General features: G+C 34.9%; 1 protein-coding gene across 6 annotated transcripts in view; it reads right to left on the minus strand.

The window, feature by feature from the left end:
• The window catches only part of DGKB (diacylglycerol kinase beta), a 638091-nt gene that overhangs the window by 415196 nt on the left and 202912 nt on the right, over positions 1 to 19983 (minus strand). For all 6 annotated transcript variants that reach the window (XM_028119240.2, XM_028119224.2, XM_028119215.2 and 3 more), the window contains 2 exons: positions 18727 to 18800; positions 14920 to 14994 (listed from right to left, as the gene is read on the minus strand). In XM_028119240.2, coding sequence (XP_027975041.1) covers positions 14920 to 14994; positions 18727 to 18800 — 149 coding nt within the window. The remainder of the gene's footprint in view (positions 1 to 14919; positions 14995 to 18726; positions 18801 to 19983) is intronic.

The raw sequence follows: 19983 nt of genomic DNA on the forward strand, positions 1-19983 counted from the left end.
AACCTTTTTGTAGAAAAAATAAAATAAATAAAATCTAAAAAAAAAAAAAGAGGACTTACATAGTTAGGATAAAAAGGCAGTAGAAGAGAACAGCTCAAGATGTGATAGCAAAAGGGTGGGAAAATGAATGAAGAGTCAAAAAAGCTAGGGGAGCAGGGATCCAGAGAGAACGTTGAATACACTTTATTTAGGAGAGATGCCACATCTGATAAAAGAATAGGAGAGGGAGTCAAGATAGATCTGAATATCAATGTGTTCATAATGGTAGGAATAATAAACATAAGTTGAAGTAATTTCCTTTCCATGATATCTCATTGATAAATTAGGAGCAAAGGTGAATACTGATTTTGTGAGATGTGATATTTATAAAATTTGATTCCCTCTTTAAGAAAAATATGTAAAAATCAGGTTTTATAAATCATATATAAATATGTATATATGTATATTTATTTAGAATAAGAAAAGAAATCACAACAGATTGCAAATTCAAGATAGCACACAGACACTACATCATAAGATCAAGAATAATAGCATCATAATTTCATTTATGTTCATTTCTCGGTCTTTTGGCTAAGATCAAATATAATAATTTCATTAATGAACTGCCTGATAGACTTAAACATTTTTTATATTTGATTGGCTTTTCATAAGACAATAATTTTGAGTAATACTTTTATGAAGAGATGACAAGATGAAATCAAGTTGTAGATTTCTATAGGTTGATTATCTCTATGTTAGACTATTTTAAACTTGCATACTTCTTCAGTGGTAGAGTTTTAAATGAAAGAGAAGGTTATAACCTGAAAAAGCCTTACTGGAGTAGTATTATCCAGAGAGACTTTAAGGACTCCATTACTTAAATGATCTGAGATTTGAGCCTTACTTGTTTTTTCCAGAAGGTTCCTTAGTGACTATAGAATCAGTAGCAGAATAACTGAGTAATTTGTGTGTATTTGTGTGTATGTTCATGCTCAGATACGCACACACATAGAATTTGACAATTAAGGCTTATATTTTAATTAATAATATATTAAAATTTATTTGGATGCAATTATGATTTATGTGTATACCACAACCAATTCAGAGCATATTTTTATCTATTGTTTCTTACTTTAATCAAAACCATATTTTTGCCATGATTATGTGCTCCAACAAAATCTGTATTCAGATTATCACCATAGGAACAAATAATAAAATCATTAGTGCTTTACTTTTTAATGGATTTTCTGTTTAAAACATTCTGATTACTCTGATATAAAAATGGTACTGCTTAATCTTTTTAAAGTTCTTCCACCAGTGAAGCCAAAATATTAACAGTTAATCACTTCACTTATAACACACATAAGAAAACTTGGAATTGAATATGAACATTAACTTAGGACAGTCATTTGATCTAAATGAAAAGTCATGCTTCAAAGAGTGATAGGCAAAGCGATTTTCTGCAGTTTCAATGGTTGTTTTGAGCAGATAATTAGCTATTAATTTTGAATCAGATACTGATGCTTCTACAGCATATTTGTGCTTATAGTTTCAATCTGCTAAATGATACCACTAAAGCTCCCATTGGCAATGGTACGGTTGATAAGTACTTCATAAAATCATATATTCATCATCAATTATTTCAGAGAAAATAGAAACTCAGACCTGAATTTTTCATCTAAGATGCATTTTCATTTTTAGTTGATTTTTGCTGAAAAGTTTTATTGCAAAATAAGTGTATAAAACATAAATATTTATAGATTTGAACTACATGTTTAATTAAAAAAAAAAAACACTGAATAAGAGTATTCAAACCATTCATTAAAAATATTTGCAGGACTGCTCATCTTCTCTTCCTCACATTTATTTAATATACATCTAGCCTATGATTCCCCCCAGTCTCCACGGACATTGCTGGTTGGTATATTTGTTCTCCTATGCATCTCACAGGCAGATGAGAGTCCATGGCCACAGCATAATGGCCTGGTATACCAGCTGGCCAACAGGGTTTTTAGTGCATGTTTATTTTTTTCTTTTAATTCACAATATACTGTACTTCAGAAGAAACTGTGGCTTGTTTTTGCATGTGGGAATGGTTGGGAAAAACAGTTATTTTTCTGATTATGTTTCAGATTTAATGATTATATGTAAAAGTGAGAACACCATTCATTGGACAGATGTGTCTTACGTCCTCCTAGAGAAAAACATAAGCAGAGACTGGATATACAAACTGGAGAGATCCCAAACCCATTATCATCAGAGTTTATTATAATGCACTCAGTAATAATAATACTTAAATTAAAAATACAAATTTCCTGACTAAATATTAAACTGGAATAGATGCTAGAAAGCCAGGAATAGACCAGAAGAAACCTGGATAAACCTAATTATTATAAAACCTCAATGAGATACCACCTCACCAGTCAGAATGGCTAAAATTAACAAGTCAGGAAATGATAGATGTTGGCGAGAATGCAGAGAAAGGGGAACCCTCCTACACTGTTGGTGGGAATGCAAGCTGATGCAGCCACTCCGGAAAACAGTATGGGGGAGCCCCAAAAAGTCGAAAACAGAGCTACCCTATGACCCAGCAATTGCACTCCTGGGTATTTACCCCAAAGATACAAATGTAGTGATCTGAAGGGGCACATGGACCCCAATGTTTAGAGCAGCAATGTCTACAATAGCCAAACTACGGAAAGAGCCTTGATGTCCATCAACAGATGAATGGATAAAGAAGATGTGGTGTGTGTGTGTGTGTATATATATATATATATATGGAATATTATGCAGCCATCAAAAAATGGAATCTTGCCATCTGCAATGATGTGGATGGAACTAGAGGGTATTACGCTAAGTGAAATAAGTCAGTCAGAGAAAGACAAGTATCATATGATCTCACTGATATGAGGAATTTGAGAAACAAGACAGAGGATCATAGGGGAAAGGAGGGAAAAATGAAATAAGATGAAACCAGAGAGGGAGACAAACAATAAGAGACTCTTAATCTCAGGAAACAAACTGAGGGTTGCTGGAGTGGAGGTGGGAGGGATGGGGTGGCCGGGTGATGGACATTGGAGAGGGTAAGTACTATGTTGAGCACTGCGAATTGTGTAAGACTGATGAATCACAGACCTGTACCCCTGAAACAAATAATACATTATATGTTTATAATAAAAAAACTAATTATTATACTCATGGTAACCCTAAGCACCTAAACGATTTGGCCTCTCAGTACCATTCTCATACGCTACTCATACATTCTGCTTCAGCCACCCTGGCCATCTTGCTAATGTCCCCAACCATGTGAAATATTGTCCTGTCATAATGCTTTTATTTCTGTTCCTCCCTCTGCCTCAAACACTCTTCTGTGAGCTGGCCAAATGGCTTGCTCCCTCATCTCCTTCACGTCTATACTCAGCGAGTTCTTCCCTGCTCAGCCTATATAGAAGAACAAACAGAACACTCACTACCAATATATATTCTATTTACCTTCTCCACTGACATAATGTACATTTTGTTAGTTTAATCTGTCTTCCTCCAATGAAACATAAGGCCATGTGAGCAGAAAGTGTTATTTGTTTTGCTCAAAGTGGACTGGCAGTTATAAGACTTGTTCCTGACATCTGTTAGCTATTTAAAAGTATATGCTGGGTCAATTTATGTTACTATTATTATTGTTATTATTAAGCTATCATTTTACTTTTTACTTAGCTGTTGCATCGTTAGTTTATTTGAGTGTGGACTACACTGTCCACTTTTATTGTTTTTAATTAAATTATAGGAGTAAGCTACATGATCATCATTCCTAAAAGATTCTGAGATAATCATCTACTCTGAGTTTCCTTTTTTTCAATCACTAGTAAGGAGGTGTCCTTTAACAGCCTGGGGCTGATGGAAAAGTTGTGCCAGAGAAACATGCTGGGCAGGCTTAGCAAACGGTGAATATTCAAATAAAACAGTTTGTTATTTATTAGAAACTTGTCTTTTGTTGAATAAAACAAGGAACAGGTTAAATCATATAGACAAATGAATTGATTTTTTTCAAGCAGCCAATTCAGGTGAAACTGTTCTTTTTAGAGTGTTCAGGAACTTTAGATAAGTAATAATTTCTAAATAATAACATAGATGTCTAGTCTGTTATTCAGCCATCTACTATTGCTTTCTTTTTGAGATGAATAATAAAATTTCACATTTTTCAACATCTTTAAAGTTATAATGCATTTGCTGATATATGTGGAAGGTGACTATAGAGTTTTAATACCCAAAATGGGGAAGTTCTACAAGGCAGGCAATTATGTAACTTTGTTAATTGTAGCAGCATGTTAATGTTTTTGTTACTTTTACTAACCTATAGATTTTTTTTCAGTACAAATCATTTTATTATACCATCAAGAAAACATTTCCAGGTTTATTATCGATTTCAGTTTCAAAACAAACTGACTGAAACGTATAGCCTTTAATATCTAGTGGTCATCAAAAAATTGGTAAGTATATAAAAAATTAACTTAGTACTCCAAATTCAATGCACAAGAATCTTTTCTATCTCAAGCATTTTTTTAAAAACTGAACAATCTAAAAATCTGTTCATTTAAAGCACTTATGCGTTAAAATAATATATTTCAGTTGGTTATGGATACCATAAATAGAATGTAAAGGGTATGTTCTTCAAATCCATTTGTTTCATTCTGTTCGATTTTGAGTTTCCTGCTATCCATTTTAATATAAAAACATAAACCGAATTTCAAACTCAATTGCTCTAGTGATAAAGACAGAATTATGCTCACCCATTTAGGGGCACCAGGGTGGTTCAGTTGGTTAAGCATCTGACTCTTGATTTTGGCTCAGGTCATGATCTCAGGGTAGTGAGAACAAGCCCCACATCAGGCTCCACACTTGGTAGGGAGTCTGCTTGAGAGTTTCTCTCTCCATCTCCCTCTGCCACTACCACCTCTCAAATAAATAAATTAATTAAAAAAAAAAAACAGAGTGGCTCACAAATCATAAAATATGATTAATCATAAGGATTGAAAGGGTGAGCTGAGTGATTTATTTTTACATTACCAACACTTTTTACAGCTAGCAACATTTTTTTTCTGGAAATTTCCAGTAGAGCTGGATTGAATTTTGATGAACTTTTTCTCAGCCTTCTGAGGATTTTGTTTAGCTCTCTGACATAACAAGTTTCCGTAACAAGAGACATATGTAGTAGGTCATAAGTTCTGATTCAAGATGGATTTTATTTGGTAGAAACTTTGTTATATAAAATTATATCTTAAACTAAGAAAATAATAAAATCTGTGGAATCTGTTATCTTTCCTAAGTTACACATTTATTTTAATAGAATATATTAAAAGATTTCACTATGCAAATATGTATGATACTTAGAATATGTGAATTTGTAGACTGTTAAATTTTATTTTTAATATTATATATGTTTTGCATTTAGTTCAGTTATTTGAAACCCAAGATTTCTATAAAGCACCTTTCATAAAAATTCATTATACCGAACTATGCTAACAATCTAGAAAGCAATTTGCATGATTTGAAAAGATTTATCTTACATTTTGTTTCAGTTCAATAAATACTTGATTTTTTTTCTGAAATATTTTAGGGATGATATGAGAATAAAATAAACTATCTGTACTTTCACAAAGCTTTGAGTCAGAAAAGAAAAAGCTGTGTCACAAGTACATAAAAACTTGATATTGACTTTTCATAGGCCACATTAGCACATACAGTTTTAACAGTCAGAGATGTGCATATTTACCTTAATGTTGTAAAGGAAAAAAACACCTCATCATTCTCTGACCAGAAAGCAATACATATTTTATATTTCATCTTTTCTAACTAGTTTATACTTCCAAATAATTTATTCAATTAGAACACAATATGCATTATCAGGAAGAAACCAATTTTATGACATAGATACTAGTTTTAGAGATCACTAAATAGAATAGGATCAGAGAGAATTTATATAAGGAGATATAATGAAAATAAGCAAATAGCCATTTCTGTCTTGAAAACAATTAAAGACAAAAAGAGAAATGTCCAAAGAGTTTGGTATTTACTAAATAATTCACACTAAGGGTTAGCATAGTTTTAATACACCGAGAAAAGTTTCTACTCTATAATCAAGCTGTCAGAAAAGAAAAAAATAAATAAAGATGGGATAAGAGAAGAGATGCAAATAATTTAAAAAACTGATGTGGTAGGGCGCCTGGGTGGCTCAGTTGGTTAAGCGACTGCCTTCGGCTCAGGTCATGATCCTGGAGTCCCAAGATCAAGTCCCCCATCGGGCTCCCTGCTCAGCAGGGAGTCTGCTTCTCCTTCTGACCCTCCCCCCACTCATGTGCTCTCTCTCTCTCTCTCTCTCTCATTCTCTCTCTCTTTCAAATAAATAAATAAATCTTTAAAAAAAATTTGATGTGGTAAAAAGGAAAAATGGGAAAAAGGGAAATTAAAATAACGAATAAGGGGAGCCTGGGTGGCTCAGTTGGTTGAGCATCTGCCTTCAGCTCAGGTCATGACCCTGGAGTCCCAGGACTGAGTCCCATGTTGGGCTCCCTGCTCAGCAGGGAGTCTGCTTCTCCCTCTGACCCCCCCCCCAATGCTCTCTCTCTCCCATTCTCTCTCTCTCTCTCTAAAATAAATACATAAACAAAATTTTAAAAAATAAAATAACAACTGCAGGCTCATGATGGCAGATAAAATATATATATATTTATATATTATATATATTATATATGATATATATATCTTCTAGCAGTGGGAAAGTAATACACCAGAAACAAAGATGAAACTAAATCACAATGAATATTAGATTAGCAGAGAGACCTTACAGAATGGAACAGTTTCCAAAGCAAAACACTAAAAGGGAACGACTACAAAAGTAGCTCTGTCAACAAAGCTTGATTAGGGATAGCATAGCTAAAAATAAGTGTAGGAAGAGTTAAGACAAGCAAGCAGGTCAGTCCTGGGACTAAGTGGAGGCTTACAGCACAGCCTGGCCACCATCCCCATTAAGAGCAGCTACCTCCAGAATAACAAGGAACAGCTCTCCACGGAAGCTCAGGTCTGCCAATGGGGACACAGTGTGGGCACTGGTATCAGAAACAGAGCATTCTCATAGTAATCCAATTGAAACTAGAAATTCAGTGCAATTGCATTCAAACTCATTAAAAATAAAAAACAAACTTGAGACATGAACAAAGAAGGAAGAGAAAATGTCACTAAATTTTGAGAGAATAATTAGGGAGTTAAAGTATATGAAATAGTCTATCGTTAGAATCAACAAACAGATTAACAGAGCAAGGAAAAGAACAGCAATACTCTAACATATATATTATTTCATCATATATGAAATAGTCAAAGCAGTGGTAAAACAGTGAACTAATGAACAGCTTTTTTGGGACAATTACTTTTTTTTTTTTTTAAGAGAGCAGGGGAGGGACAGGGGGAGAGGGGGAGAGAAAATCTTAAGCAGGCTTCATGCCGAGCATGGAGTCCAATGCAAGGCTCAATCTCACAACCCTGAGGTGGATGACCTGAGATGAAATCAAGTCAGACACTTAATTGACCAAGCCATGCAGACGCCCTGGACAATTACATTTCAATGTAAGGGGGAAAATGAGTTCCATCTCTACTTAATCTATATCTTTCAATGCACTTCTAAGAGAAAATGCAATCTTTAAAGATTAAAGGTCAGAGGGGCACCTGGGCAGCTCAGTTGGTTAAGCGTCTGCCGTCAGCTCAGGTCATGGTCCTGGGATCGAGCCCCACATTAGGCTCCCTGCTCGGCAGGCAGCCTCTCCCTCTCCCTCTGCCATTCCTCCCACTTGTACTCTCTGGCTCTATCTCTCTGTCAAATAAATAAATAAAATCTTAAAAAAAAAAGATTAAAGTTCAGAAATTTAAAACAATGAAAAAGTAATAAAAGAAGATATAAAGGAACATTTCATAATCTTGGCTTGAGGAAGGGGTTTTCTAAAATAAAAGAGAGAAATCATTCTTCGTAGAATTAGTAGATGAAAGTTTTGAATACTTACATGGATAAAAAAGAAGAAAATACATAAATTGGAAGCACACAGAGCAAACTTGAAAAAAACATTTGCAAGGTATATAAAATGATGGTGTTGGTATTTATGCAGTGAGATCTCAAAATGAACATAAAAAACAACAAATAAATCAAAAGGAAAATGGGCAAATAAAAGAGCTTATCCTGTACGCAAGAAATATAAAAGGTTAGTATACATAAGAAAAAAAATACTTGTTTGGACCATCTGTTCTTTTGGCCTTATTTGATTATGGGGAAACAGTCCCGAGAACGGTTTCAGTAGATCTATCAAACAAGTAAACCAACCATATTGACCCAAACAATAAGGTAGGCCTATGGCCAAACCAGGCCAATGAGACAATTTTTCTCTGAAATCTGAATTTGAATTTTGATCTAAGAGATAATTATGGGTTACTGATTCATCCATATGTGACAACCTGTAAAAATGTAGTGCCAAAGGCTGATGATTGTCTAAGAATCTACAATGATTATTATAAATGTAATTGGGAAGTTACCCCAATTGCACCAGATCATATGTCCTTTATAGCAATTGATCTACTTATTCAGTGGTTCTCCATGCTGATTGCATAGAATCAACTGGTGAGATTTTAAGACCTTCAAATGCTTGGGACCACCCCGCACATATTCAGAATCTGCCTATACTCTGCACCACTCCTTCAACCCATACCTGTGTCCTCATAGGAATTTTTTTATTCTCACTCTTTAAGGATAAAAAACTGGTTTACCAATGCCTCTCCGTGACACGCCAGAGGTAGCAGGAAGTAGACTGCTGTGGCAGTACAACTATACTGGGAGTAATATGAGGAGGACAGGAAAGGCCAGTTGATCAGGGGGCAGTATTTTACACAATAAAGCTTGTTGTCTACCTTCTCTGGGCAGAATGATGTCCAGAGTTTATGAAACACACCAATGCAACAGTACTGGCTAACAATATGTCTTGCGCTACGAAGGACTTGGAAAGGCCAAGAATGGGAGAATTAGTGATGAAAGGAAAGCTTATATAGGTGAACTTCTGAGAATGAACCCGTAGTTGGGACTGTAAATAACCCGAAGGAATCCCAATCATCATTTTTTCTTAGTTATTCCTAGTCAGTGTGAAAAAAAGGCTCATGTCCATATTAGTAGGAGGGGAGGCTATGGAAGAGATAAGTAACACTAATTTATCTTCAACAAGAAGGGTAGTTACTGACTCTGGAGTGCTCAGCTGTCATCAAAGAAACCAAAGAGTGAACTCCAATATGTTGATTTACTTTAAGGGACTCAGCCAACTATTCAGGAGTAGCCTAAGTTCACCTGACCCCTTTCATAATGGAACTGTAGCCTTTGCCTCACTGCACTAGACATTTATTCCAGCAATTGGATTTACTTTTCCTTCCCATTATATCTTTGTCAATGGTCATAGCAACTGATTTATCGAATGATTTATATACTATCATAGTGTCTCACATACTGCTGTATGTATCCTTTCAAAAAATTTCTTTCACTGAGAAGGAAGAAAGACAGTGAGCTGGCCCCCAAGACTGAAAAGTATTCTCTTATATTTCATCAGGCAGAAGCAGTTGGTCTGTAGAATGCTGAAACAGCCTTCTAAAGACTCAGTCACCGAATCAGTGTGAACACTTAAAAGGTGTACATAAACTGCTGTTGCATATGCTCTAAACTATATGATGCTGCTTACTCATGTGAAAAAACATGGTCCTGGGGCCAAAAGGTAAAGTTTGAGTGATGAAACTTACAATTAGACTTAACAGCCATTGTGATGGTTAACGTTACGTGTCAACTTGGTTGGGTCATGGGGTGACCAGATAATTGATCAAATATTTTTCTGGGTGTTTCTGTGAGGGTGTTTTTAGATGAGATTAACACTTAAATTGGTAGACTGGGTAAAGGAGATTGCCCTCCATAATGTGGGTGGGCCCCATCCAATCAGTTGAAGGCCAAAAATAGAATAAAAGATGGACCCTACTCCAGAAAGAGAGAACTCTTTTGCTTGATGCCTTCAAACTAGGACATTGGCTCTTTCTGGTTCTAAAAGAGCTTGCCAGCTTTTAGATTCAAACTGAAACATCAACTCTGTAGACTTTGTACTTGTCAGTCTCCAATAGCATATAAGCCAATTCCTTATAATAAATTCCTCTCTATATAACCTATTGGATCTGTTTCTCTGAAGAACAGATTAGTACATCCACTTTCCAAATTTTGCTTCCCATCCCTTTGGTTTTTAACTATCATGGTTTAGATGCCTTAACTTCAAAGTGAAGAATGTTGCCATATAAGACAATAAAGTTTTCATTGAATTAGGAGCTGAAACTGACACCTAGACATTTCTGAGGCTTTTCATAGCACTAGGCAACAAGCAAAAAAAGAAAAAAAAAAAGATATGATGTTAACTGATATAGTTGATTCTGATTCCCAAGGAGAAATAGGTTTGCTGCTCTACAATGGAAATAGAGAGTACTAACAGGACCTCTCCTTCTAGCATTGGTTTGTCATGAAAGGCTAGGTTATATATAATGACAAATAACCCAAAATCATAGGGGCACAGCCTTAGAGAGGTTTATTTATCCCTCATTCCATGGAGATCATGAGTAAAGCAGTGTGTGTTGCTGGGGGTGGGGTGTCTTTCTATCTCTCTTCACTCTGTGATTCGAGGTAACAAAAGAGTCAGTATCTGGAATATTGCTGGTTACTGTGGTAAAAAATAAGAAAGCATGAAAAATCTACTTTCTGCCCAAAGTTTATTATGAGAAAGCCATATGGACACTGTATTGCTATGGTTAAAGGAAATAAAATAAAATCAAATGCCTGGAAGGAGACCTGGAAATATTTGATAGATAACTCTAATACTGCCATGTACCACCATGCCTTTCAGTAATGGTAAATAAGAGACTAATTTAGCCCTATGCAAAAAATACTACCAAGGTCTCAGAACTATCAGGTAAAAACAGGTCACTGTGCTGGGTAAAAATGTATATGCAGAAGAAATGTTTTAAGTTTCAGCTACAACTTTTAACCAGTTGCAAAACCAGTGCCACAGACTTTACATGGATTTCATTCTTTATATCATTAAAAGCATCATTTGATTAAATTCATATTTGTAGTTAAATTTTTAACTTTCTCATTACATTTCTGTATGTTAAGCCTAAATGTATGGAGAGCGAGGAGAAAATAGTCATCTCCATAGATGTTTCCAGCGAACCAGGACTTGGAGTTGGATATGGTAACTGTATGAAACTTTGGGGTATGTATCTGCATTTTAGGAGAATGTGTGCTTTCACTTGTGCATTTGGTAGTAGCAATATATTGACTAGTATCATTTTGTTTTTTAATTGTTGTGTTCAGAAAAGAAGGGATATTGGACAGACCTATGGCTGGACTGTGCTGACTACCTACTGTCTGTCCCCTCCAAGGATTCATCTTTCATCCTCAGGTTAGAGCATCCTTGTGTATCTTTGTGGGAACAAAGCATATACACAAAGCCTTGACAGGACAGTCAGTCAAGATCCCCCATCCTAAACAAGCCAAGGCTGTGGCATGGGAAATGAGAGAAACCAATAAATACACTTCTCCCTGGGATCTGAATGTTGAGCAGAGAAATAATACCAAAAGCAACCGGAATCAATTCCTCTCAGCAATAACCACCACGGGACTTTGTCCGTTTAGTCCTGCTACTCCGTTTCCTCAGACTGTCCTGACCCGTATCTGTCCTGAAACAGAGTTCTTTATTTTTCTATTAATTCTAGGAGTAACTTCATAATTGAACTTTATTTTGGATAATAAGCCAGGGTACATTTCTGTTGTTTATAGAAAAGTATATCTAATTAATGCCATATTAAACCTTATAATTGATCAAACACATGCAAATGAAAATGACACAAATATATTTTCACCTATCACATTGGACAAAAATAGAAATTACTGAAGAGAGTCAATTTAAAGAACATTGTGGGAAATAAGCTTATATACTGCTTCTGGGGTTAAAACTTGGGCAGAACTTTACACAATTAAAATGGAAAATATTCTCAATCAAGCAATTCTACCTATATCAACCTATTCTATGAAAACATTTGAACATGCTTTCAAAAAAACATAAATACTTTGATAAATGTTAACTTTGCACATGGTAATAATTTAAAAGTACAATCTCAATGTTTATCAATAACAGAATAGCTAACAAAACCATGGAATATTTTGCAGCTCTTAAAAATAATGAAACCAATCAATATCTGCTGAACTCAAGCAATATCCACCATATGCTTTTGAGTTAAAAAAAAAAAAGCAAGTTGCAGAGCAATAAAGGACCTATACTCCAAGTTATATTACAAAATCTACTTATGGGTGGCTGGGTGATAGACATTGGGGAGGGTATGTGCTATGGTGATCCTGTGAATTGTGTAAGACTGTTGAATCACAGACCTGTACCTCTGAAACAATTAATACATTATATGTTATAAAAAAAAAAAAGAAGATAGCAGGAAGGGAAAAATGAAGGGGGGGAAATCGGAGGGGGAGACGAACCATGAGAGACTATGGACTCTGAGAAACAAAGTGAGGGTTCTAGAGGGTAGGAGGATCGGGGGATGGGTTAGCCTGGTGATGGATATTAAAGAGGGCACGTATTGAATGGAGCACTGGGTGTTATACGCAAACAGTGAATCGTGGAACGCTACATCAAAAAATAACGATGTAATGTATGGTGATTAACATAACAATAAAAAATTTAAAAAAACTAATGAAGTAATGTATGGTGATTAACATAGCAAAAATCTACTTATTTATAACATACATATGCGTGTGTATGTGTGTGTAGTGTATGCATGAATCATATGCATGAATACATTATATGTAAATATATCACATACATACACTAGGTTTTATGTTCATATAAGAAGTTCTGGGAGGATACACATAATTTGCAGTGCCATTACCTGAGGAGTGTTAATGCTTGAAGGGGGGCCTTTAACTTACTTTCTAAATGATACTCATTGTAGTGTGGATTTTCACAAGTACGTATATTACTTTTATTTTTTCAATATATTAAAATCGAGTACAGGATAATAAAATGCCTAAAATTGAAAGAGTGAAAGGACTCATGTAGTACATATTTAAAGTGGAGTGGGAAAAAATGAAATGATAAAAACAAGGCTAATATCATTGCTGTATATTTACATAGTTACAAACATGTAATTATTAATTATTAACTAATATTACTATAAACAGTATTGAGATTAATGAACATTAATTGAGGGCCTATGTAGTAAGCATATTTTTATATGCTTCATAGGCATCATCCCATTTAACTTCACAACTATCCTATGAGACAGGTACCATTTTTCTCATTTTACAGAAATGAGTCAAAGAAGGCACATAGGCTTATAATTAGCAGTTAGTAGGCATTGCATTTAATCATGGAATACAGGCAAATCCTTGATGTATTGGTCTGCATAGAACTGCAGAGGTCCTGGAAAGGCTAAACTTTTGAACACACCATTGCTTAAGCCTGCAGAATAAGAGCTACCACTGCTCTGAAATTCAGAGAATATTGAAGAACAAGAAAAAGAGCCATCCTGACTAAGCTCCTGTGTTAACATTAAGACTTTACTTTTGCATGGCTCTATCTAGATTAGGACTTCCTGCATGTGGCTCAAATAGCCAATAATCTGATCATGATCCTTTACTGGATGGAGTCTGGAGCTTGACAAAGACACTGTTCTGAACTAAATGTTTATGAGGATCCTGCCTTCTCCAGCAAGGAGGTTCTACAGATTGCGGCTCAGCTGGTGCTGGACAGCAGGTAACAGGGAGTGGAAGAAAGAGATGCATATATTGTGGGAGCCTGTGCAAATTAATTGTATTTTACTTACATTTATTTAACACTAGACACAACAGTATACACTTTATTCTGAGCATTTAAAAGAGTCCAATTTCAATATTTGGTTTCTAGTTTCTGAGAATAACCCAGAAAACTTATTTTAATCACACTGATGTTTTTTGCTGTTGTTTTTTTGTTTGTTTGTTTATAAAGAAGCTCATGTAAGTGTTATAGAGCTTCCTTCTTCTTCATCTGGTCTAAATTTACTCAAGTTGTTAGAGCAGGTCAGTGGAAGATGATTAGTTAACTAGGCCAAATTAGTGATGATTGATTTCAGCATATACTTGTGGTGGTAATAACACATGGTTACTGTTGGAAAAAATAAACTTATTTTGCTGTGTGTCACCTATTAATAATGTGTCTCGTAAGAAAGTCGTAGTCACTAGATTTTGTAAGTAGTAAATGAAAAAATCCTATTATGATTTCTATTCTTTGTTAACTAGCTTTTTCCTCTATAGTAGATCCTCTTTCTATATTTAAAAAGGAAAAGAAAAGGCAGTGGTTCTTCAAACAGATGGTTTGGATATTTAGGTACCCAGCGAGTGTGTTTGTGTGATTAGTAGTAGTAGTAGTAGTAGTAGTAGTGTAGTAGTGTAGTAGTAGTAGTAGTAGTAGTAGTAGTGTAGTAGTAGTAGTAGTAGTAGTAGTAGTAGTGTAGTAGTAGTAGTGTAGTAGTAGTAGTAGTAGTAGTGTAGTAGTAGTAGTGTAGTAGTAGTAGCAGCAGTAGTAGTAGTAGTAGTAGCAGCAGCAGCCATGGTAGGAGGGCAGTACTTCACAATACTTAGAAGGGAAAAAAAAATCTGCTTGAAACAGGCTATTTTGAAAAATAGCATCTGTACTGGTAACTCTTATATAGTTGATATTCAATGTTTTTATGTATACTAATCTGGCTGCTGTATTCAAATAACATTATTTCTAGGTACATCAGGCTGCTTATTTTATTAATTAATGTTAAAAGAGTCAATGGTAATGATATTATCCTTGGACTTACCCTGGCATTGGTCCATTTCCAGAAAGACTGTAAACCTGACGAGGATTTAGTAGATATTGGAATTTTCTATAAATTCTATAAAGATGAAAATATGGAAAGAAAAAAAAAGAAATTTAGTGATACTCCCCAATTTTTAAATAAATAGCACCTCTTAATGTTAAAATTATATACATGGTTGTAACTAAATATATTTGATAAATTTTACATTAATAACACTAGAAGTATAACAGCTCAATAAGAACTTATGGTTCTTTGAAAAAGACACTTACTAGCCAATTAAAGGCAATAAAGCTTATAAATTAGAAATAGTGATATTTGCATTCTAAATATGGATATGCATTTACAGTACTGTTTATCCTGCTTTTGAATATTATTTAGCTAAGTAGATTTCAAATACATTTTTTAAGAGTATCAGAATAAAATTATTTACATACCTTCCCCTAATTGATCCTTGTGAAGTTTCAGGTTATTGGGCCAATCTAATCGAGATGAAAACTATCCCAAATATAAAATGTGACTGTGCATGTTGTATGTATGTATGTAATCAAAAAATGTGACCGAATCTGCTTAATTATTGCACATAAACAATCATCTGATCAGTCAGCTCACACAATTGCTAAACTGTTTCAACGGGCACATATTAAATAATTCATTTTTTCCAAAGGATATCAATCATTGTCCAACAAATGCAACACAATTATTTCTAAGTAGATACACATTCCATATTAGTATTCTTAGATGAAATACTAAAAATGAAGGAATACATTTAGTTTTTTAAAAGTTAGTTTTTGCCTAAATGTAAAAATATTACCATATATTTTACAAACACATTCAGACTATCCTTACTGATAGAAATTGTCCAAATTCACTATGTAGTATCTGCTTATATCACCCCACTCCCAAATCTGCAATAACCTCACATTCTAGTTCTCGATTACTTATATGAACCAGTGTCTCAAGAAATAATCTAAGAGTCATTCTCAGTACTTCTTTTTCCCCAGCATCTGAACCCGATTGGAGAACAGTCCTGCACCTTCTAATAGTAATGTCTATTGAACTGGGCAATTCTATCTCACTGCCTTTGCTCAGGCTTTCTAGCTCTCTCATCAGCTCTATACAATCTTGGCCTATCTAGCCCTCTTACATAGGGCTGGTTAATTACAGCCACGTTGTTTCTGTGATGAAAAGTTCCTAGGGTCAAGTTACTTATAATAAAAAATATTTTATTATATTTAAAATAGGTTATGTCTTCTCTTTCCCTGCTTTTGCCTTAAACTTTAACTTCAGGGATTATCTCTTGGTTCCCTAAAAACACCACACCCTTTCACAAATCTTTCTCTTTCCTTTTACCTTATCAACTCAAAAGCTACTTCCTGTCCAAAGACTTCTCAGTCTTCAGATAGCCTTTCTTCCTCTGAACTTTGACAGCACCTTTATTTTAAACATTTCTAGTTTAGAATTCACCTTGTGGTATTGTGGTGTATCTGTTTGTGCCTGCCTCCATGCATGGCTGCATTCTAGGTCTTCTAGCCCCAGTTCCTAGTAGAGTTTGGATGCACTCAGGTGTTGCTGTTTGAATGAATAAATGCTATGTGAATATTTTCACACCCGTTGACTGGTTTGCGAAACTCTGAGTGAATATATAATTTTGTAACCTTTTACTACTTATCTAACATATCAAAGTCAAGAAACCCAAATATTTTTAAAGGAAATTCTGAATGGAATTTCATTGTTTGTGAAAGATGACTTGTATTCATTCAGGAAAATTTATATTTGCATTCATAATAGGTTTCCTTTACATGTTTACATATTTACATTTCCTGTGACTTTGGTCCTGTTCATGTATGAAGAACAAAACATAAGTGGGTGTACATATAGGAACACTCAAATATCCCCCCCCATTAAGTTTAATTTATTATGACTTTAGTGTATCTATGAATTTATTATTTATTTATTTATTATTTATTTATTTATTTTATTTTTAAGCTTTTATTTATTCATTTGACAGAGATAGATACAGCAAGACAGGGAACACAAGCAGGGGTAGTGGGAGAGGGAGAACCAGGCCTTCCGCGGAGCGGGGAGTCCGATGCGGGGCGGGGAGTCCGATGCGGGGCGGGGAATCCGATGCGGGGCGGGGAGCCCGATGCGGGGCGGGGAGCCCGATGCAGGGCTTGATTCCAGGACGCTGGGATCATGACCTGAGCCGAAGGCTGACCCTTAAAGACTGAGCCACCCAGGCGCCCCGAAATTTTTTCTTAATGGGAGAAGGGGAAGTCAGATATTCAGTTAAGGGTCATCCTGCATGATCCATATTCTAATTTGAGGGGAATGTTTTCCTTTTGAAAATATACTTTTTCGGGGTGCCTGGGTGGCTCAGTCATTAAGCATCTGCCTTCGGCTCAGGTCATGATCCCAGAGTCCTGGGATCGAGCCCCGCATCAGGCTCCCTGCTCCGCGGGAAGATTGCTTCTCCCTCTCCCTCTCCCAATCCCCCTGTTTGTGTTCTCTCTCTCTCATTGTGTCTCCCTCTGTCAAATAAATAAATAAAAAACTTAAAAAAAAAAAAGAAAATATACTTTTTCTTTCTTTCTTTCTCTTGGTACTTCATCTGTTTCTAATTTCCAACACGAATTTAATTCCTATCTAATTCTATGTGAAGAGTACTTTTTTCCCAAATATCCATAATACATAAAGTTGACAGACTACACAAAGTAAAAAAGAAAATCATTTTAGCATTATTATTTAATCACTATTTAGTATCTCTAAAAGTGAGGCAACTATTCTTTTTAATAAAACAATGTAAATATTTTAATTGTCACTAGTTATTTAAAATAATTTCTACCATGCTTAGCACAGTAAAAAAATATACAACTATATGTTAGGAAAAAATCTAGGCAGAAATAATATTTTGTTGATTGGAAAATGAGTAGCACTCTTCATTTCATTGAAATAAAGCTGGAAAGTTAGATGGTTGGAAAAGAAATTACAAAATTCCACTTATCATGAAAACATTTCAACTTCATTATTTGATGAACCACAATGGAAATTTCTGTTTTATCATAGTGCTTATATGAATGCTTTTATTTGATTGCTCATTTTTGGGTTGAGATTAGTAAAGACTTCTAGAAATTATTGAAGCAGGTGCAACTTCATTTTTATGACACCCCTTTTAAGAAGCACATAAGATTTACACGTCAATGTGGTGATTTTCAGATTTTATTAAATATTATGATTTAACCATTAATTTATTACAAAAATGAAAATTTTGTGCTGTCTGCCAATATATTGGGACACTTGATAATGCAGCTCATTATAATTCAGATTAAATATATTGTGCTCCTCCAGGATATATGGCATCATGTACTCCAAAAACACACATGCAGAAAATCATTATAATGTAATTTGTCTAGAAGCTGGACATAAATTCTGTTCCTCACTAGTGAATGATGATTTATTTGAAGTCATCTTGTTGACCATTTAGAGAACCAATTTGCATTCAGCAGTATTTATGGAGCCATGTTGTATGCAATGCTCTTTGTTAAGGGCTAGAGGTAATAGGTAGAGTAGAGAGAATTCAGATACCCAATATATGATAATAAAAATATCTACAAAGGCCATTATTGTATTAATATTTGAACTGTAAAAATAAGGAGATATATTACATATAGATGCTAGAATTACTTATTTGACATTAAAATTGTTAACCATAGAGAATAATGTTTTAAAATGTTTTACACTGTAATTTTAGTTTATCTTTTTACATATATACGACACAGAAAATAAACCTGATTTCTAAAAACATACCGTTCTCCTTGCTTCCCACCACTTTTGGGGTTCACAAAAACTAAAAGCGGATGAGTACCAGGAACAGGAGTAATCTAGAAGAAAAGTTGGATAGATGGACAAATAATTCACATTATCTATAAAGAGGACCCTTGTTATTTCTAATTCATGAAATACCAATTAACAATTTTAAGAATATGGCTCTTAAGTTCTGTAATATGGATGGATAGATAGATCTACCTAGCAACTCAATTAAACCCTGTGCTTTGACTATATATACATTAACAGGCATACTCACTCCACAAAGAGAGGGAGTGTCTGGTCTGGTATAGGGCAGAGAGGAAGGCAGCTATGGAGACGAAATGGTGTTTGAAGAGCCATGAGATGAAAACAAAAGGTACAATTTGTGGGAGAGGAATAAAGCAGCCAGAATATAGTGGGGGGAAAAAAGATTAGAAGAAAGGGGTCAAATGATAGAGGCCCTGATTTTACAGACAACACCTACTTTAGAGCTCTGTGGCATGTATACAATCCATCTACCGAATCACTTGTCAATTAGAATCTCAGGAAGATGGTTTGAGGTCTCTTTCAACCTAACCGTCCCCCTCTACACAATGTTTCCTCAATGCTTTCTTTCCCTGCCTGGGGAGTAGAGGGCCAGTTAACTAGGTCTGTTTGCTAAACAGGAATCTGTAAATTGATGGTGCTCCTACTCTATGCTGTGCACTGCTTTTGTCACTACTGGTTTCTTGGTTGAACAAGAAAAAGTGCCTGTTCTAGTGGAGCTTATATGCTAATGGAGAAATAGACAATAAACAAATATACAGTTAGCAGTGAAACACGCCATGAAACAAAATAAATCAAATAAAATGATAGCTCTTTATTGGTGTGTGGGGAGGTAAAGTTGTTTTCAATAGGGTAGTAAAGAAGAGCTCTTGCATTTTACCTGAGTTTAATGTTAATAGGTAGACTCTTAAATACAAGCTTTTCCTCTTCAATCTACTGCTATATAAATCCCATCTAAATATAGTTTGACAAAAAATATTTAGTAACAAAATGTGCAACTACTGGAGCCCTCTTAACATTAAGTTGAATAGTTCTAGATCAGTTTACTTTCTGAAAGTAGATTCAAGGTATCCTTTATTGCTATGAATTTATCTCTTAGAAAGTATTCTTAAATATGTAATGAGACATGGGCACCTGGGTGGCTCAGTCATTAAGCATCTGCCTTCGGCTCAGGTCATGATCCCAGGGTCCTGGGATTGAGCCCCACGTCGG

The sequence above is a fragment of the Eumetopias jubatus genome, unplaced genomic scaffold, assembly GCF_037043125.1.
Source record: "Eumetopias jubatus isolate StellerSeaLion01/CBP00866 unplaced genomic scaffold, mEumJub1_p1.0 scaffold_14, whole genome shotgun sequence".
NCBI lineage: Eukaryota > Metazoa > Chordata > Mammalia > Carnivora > Otariidae > Eumetopias > Eumetopias jubatus.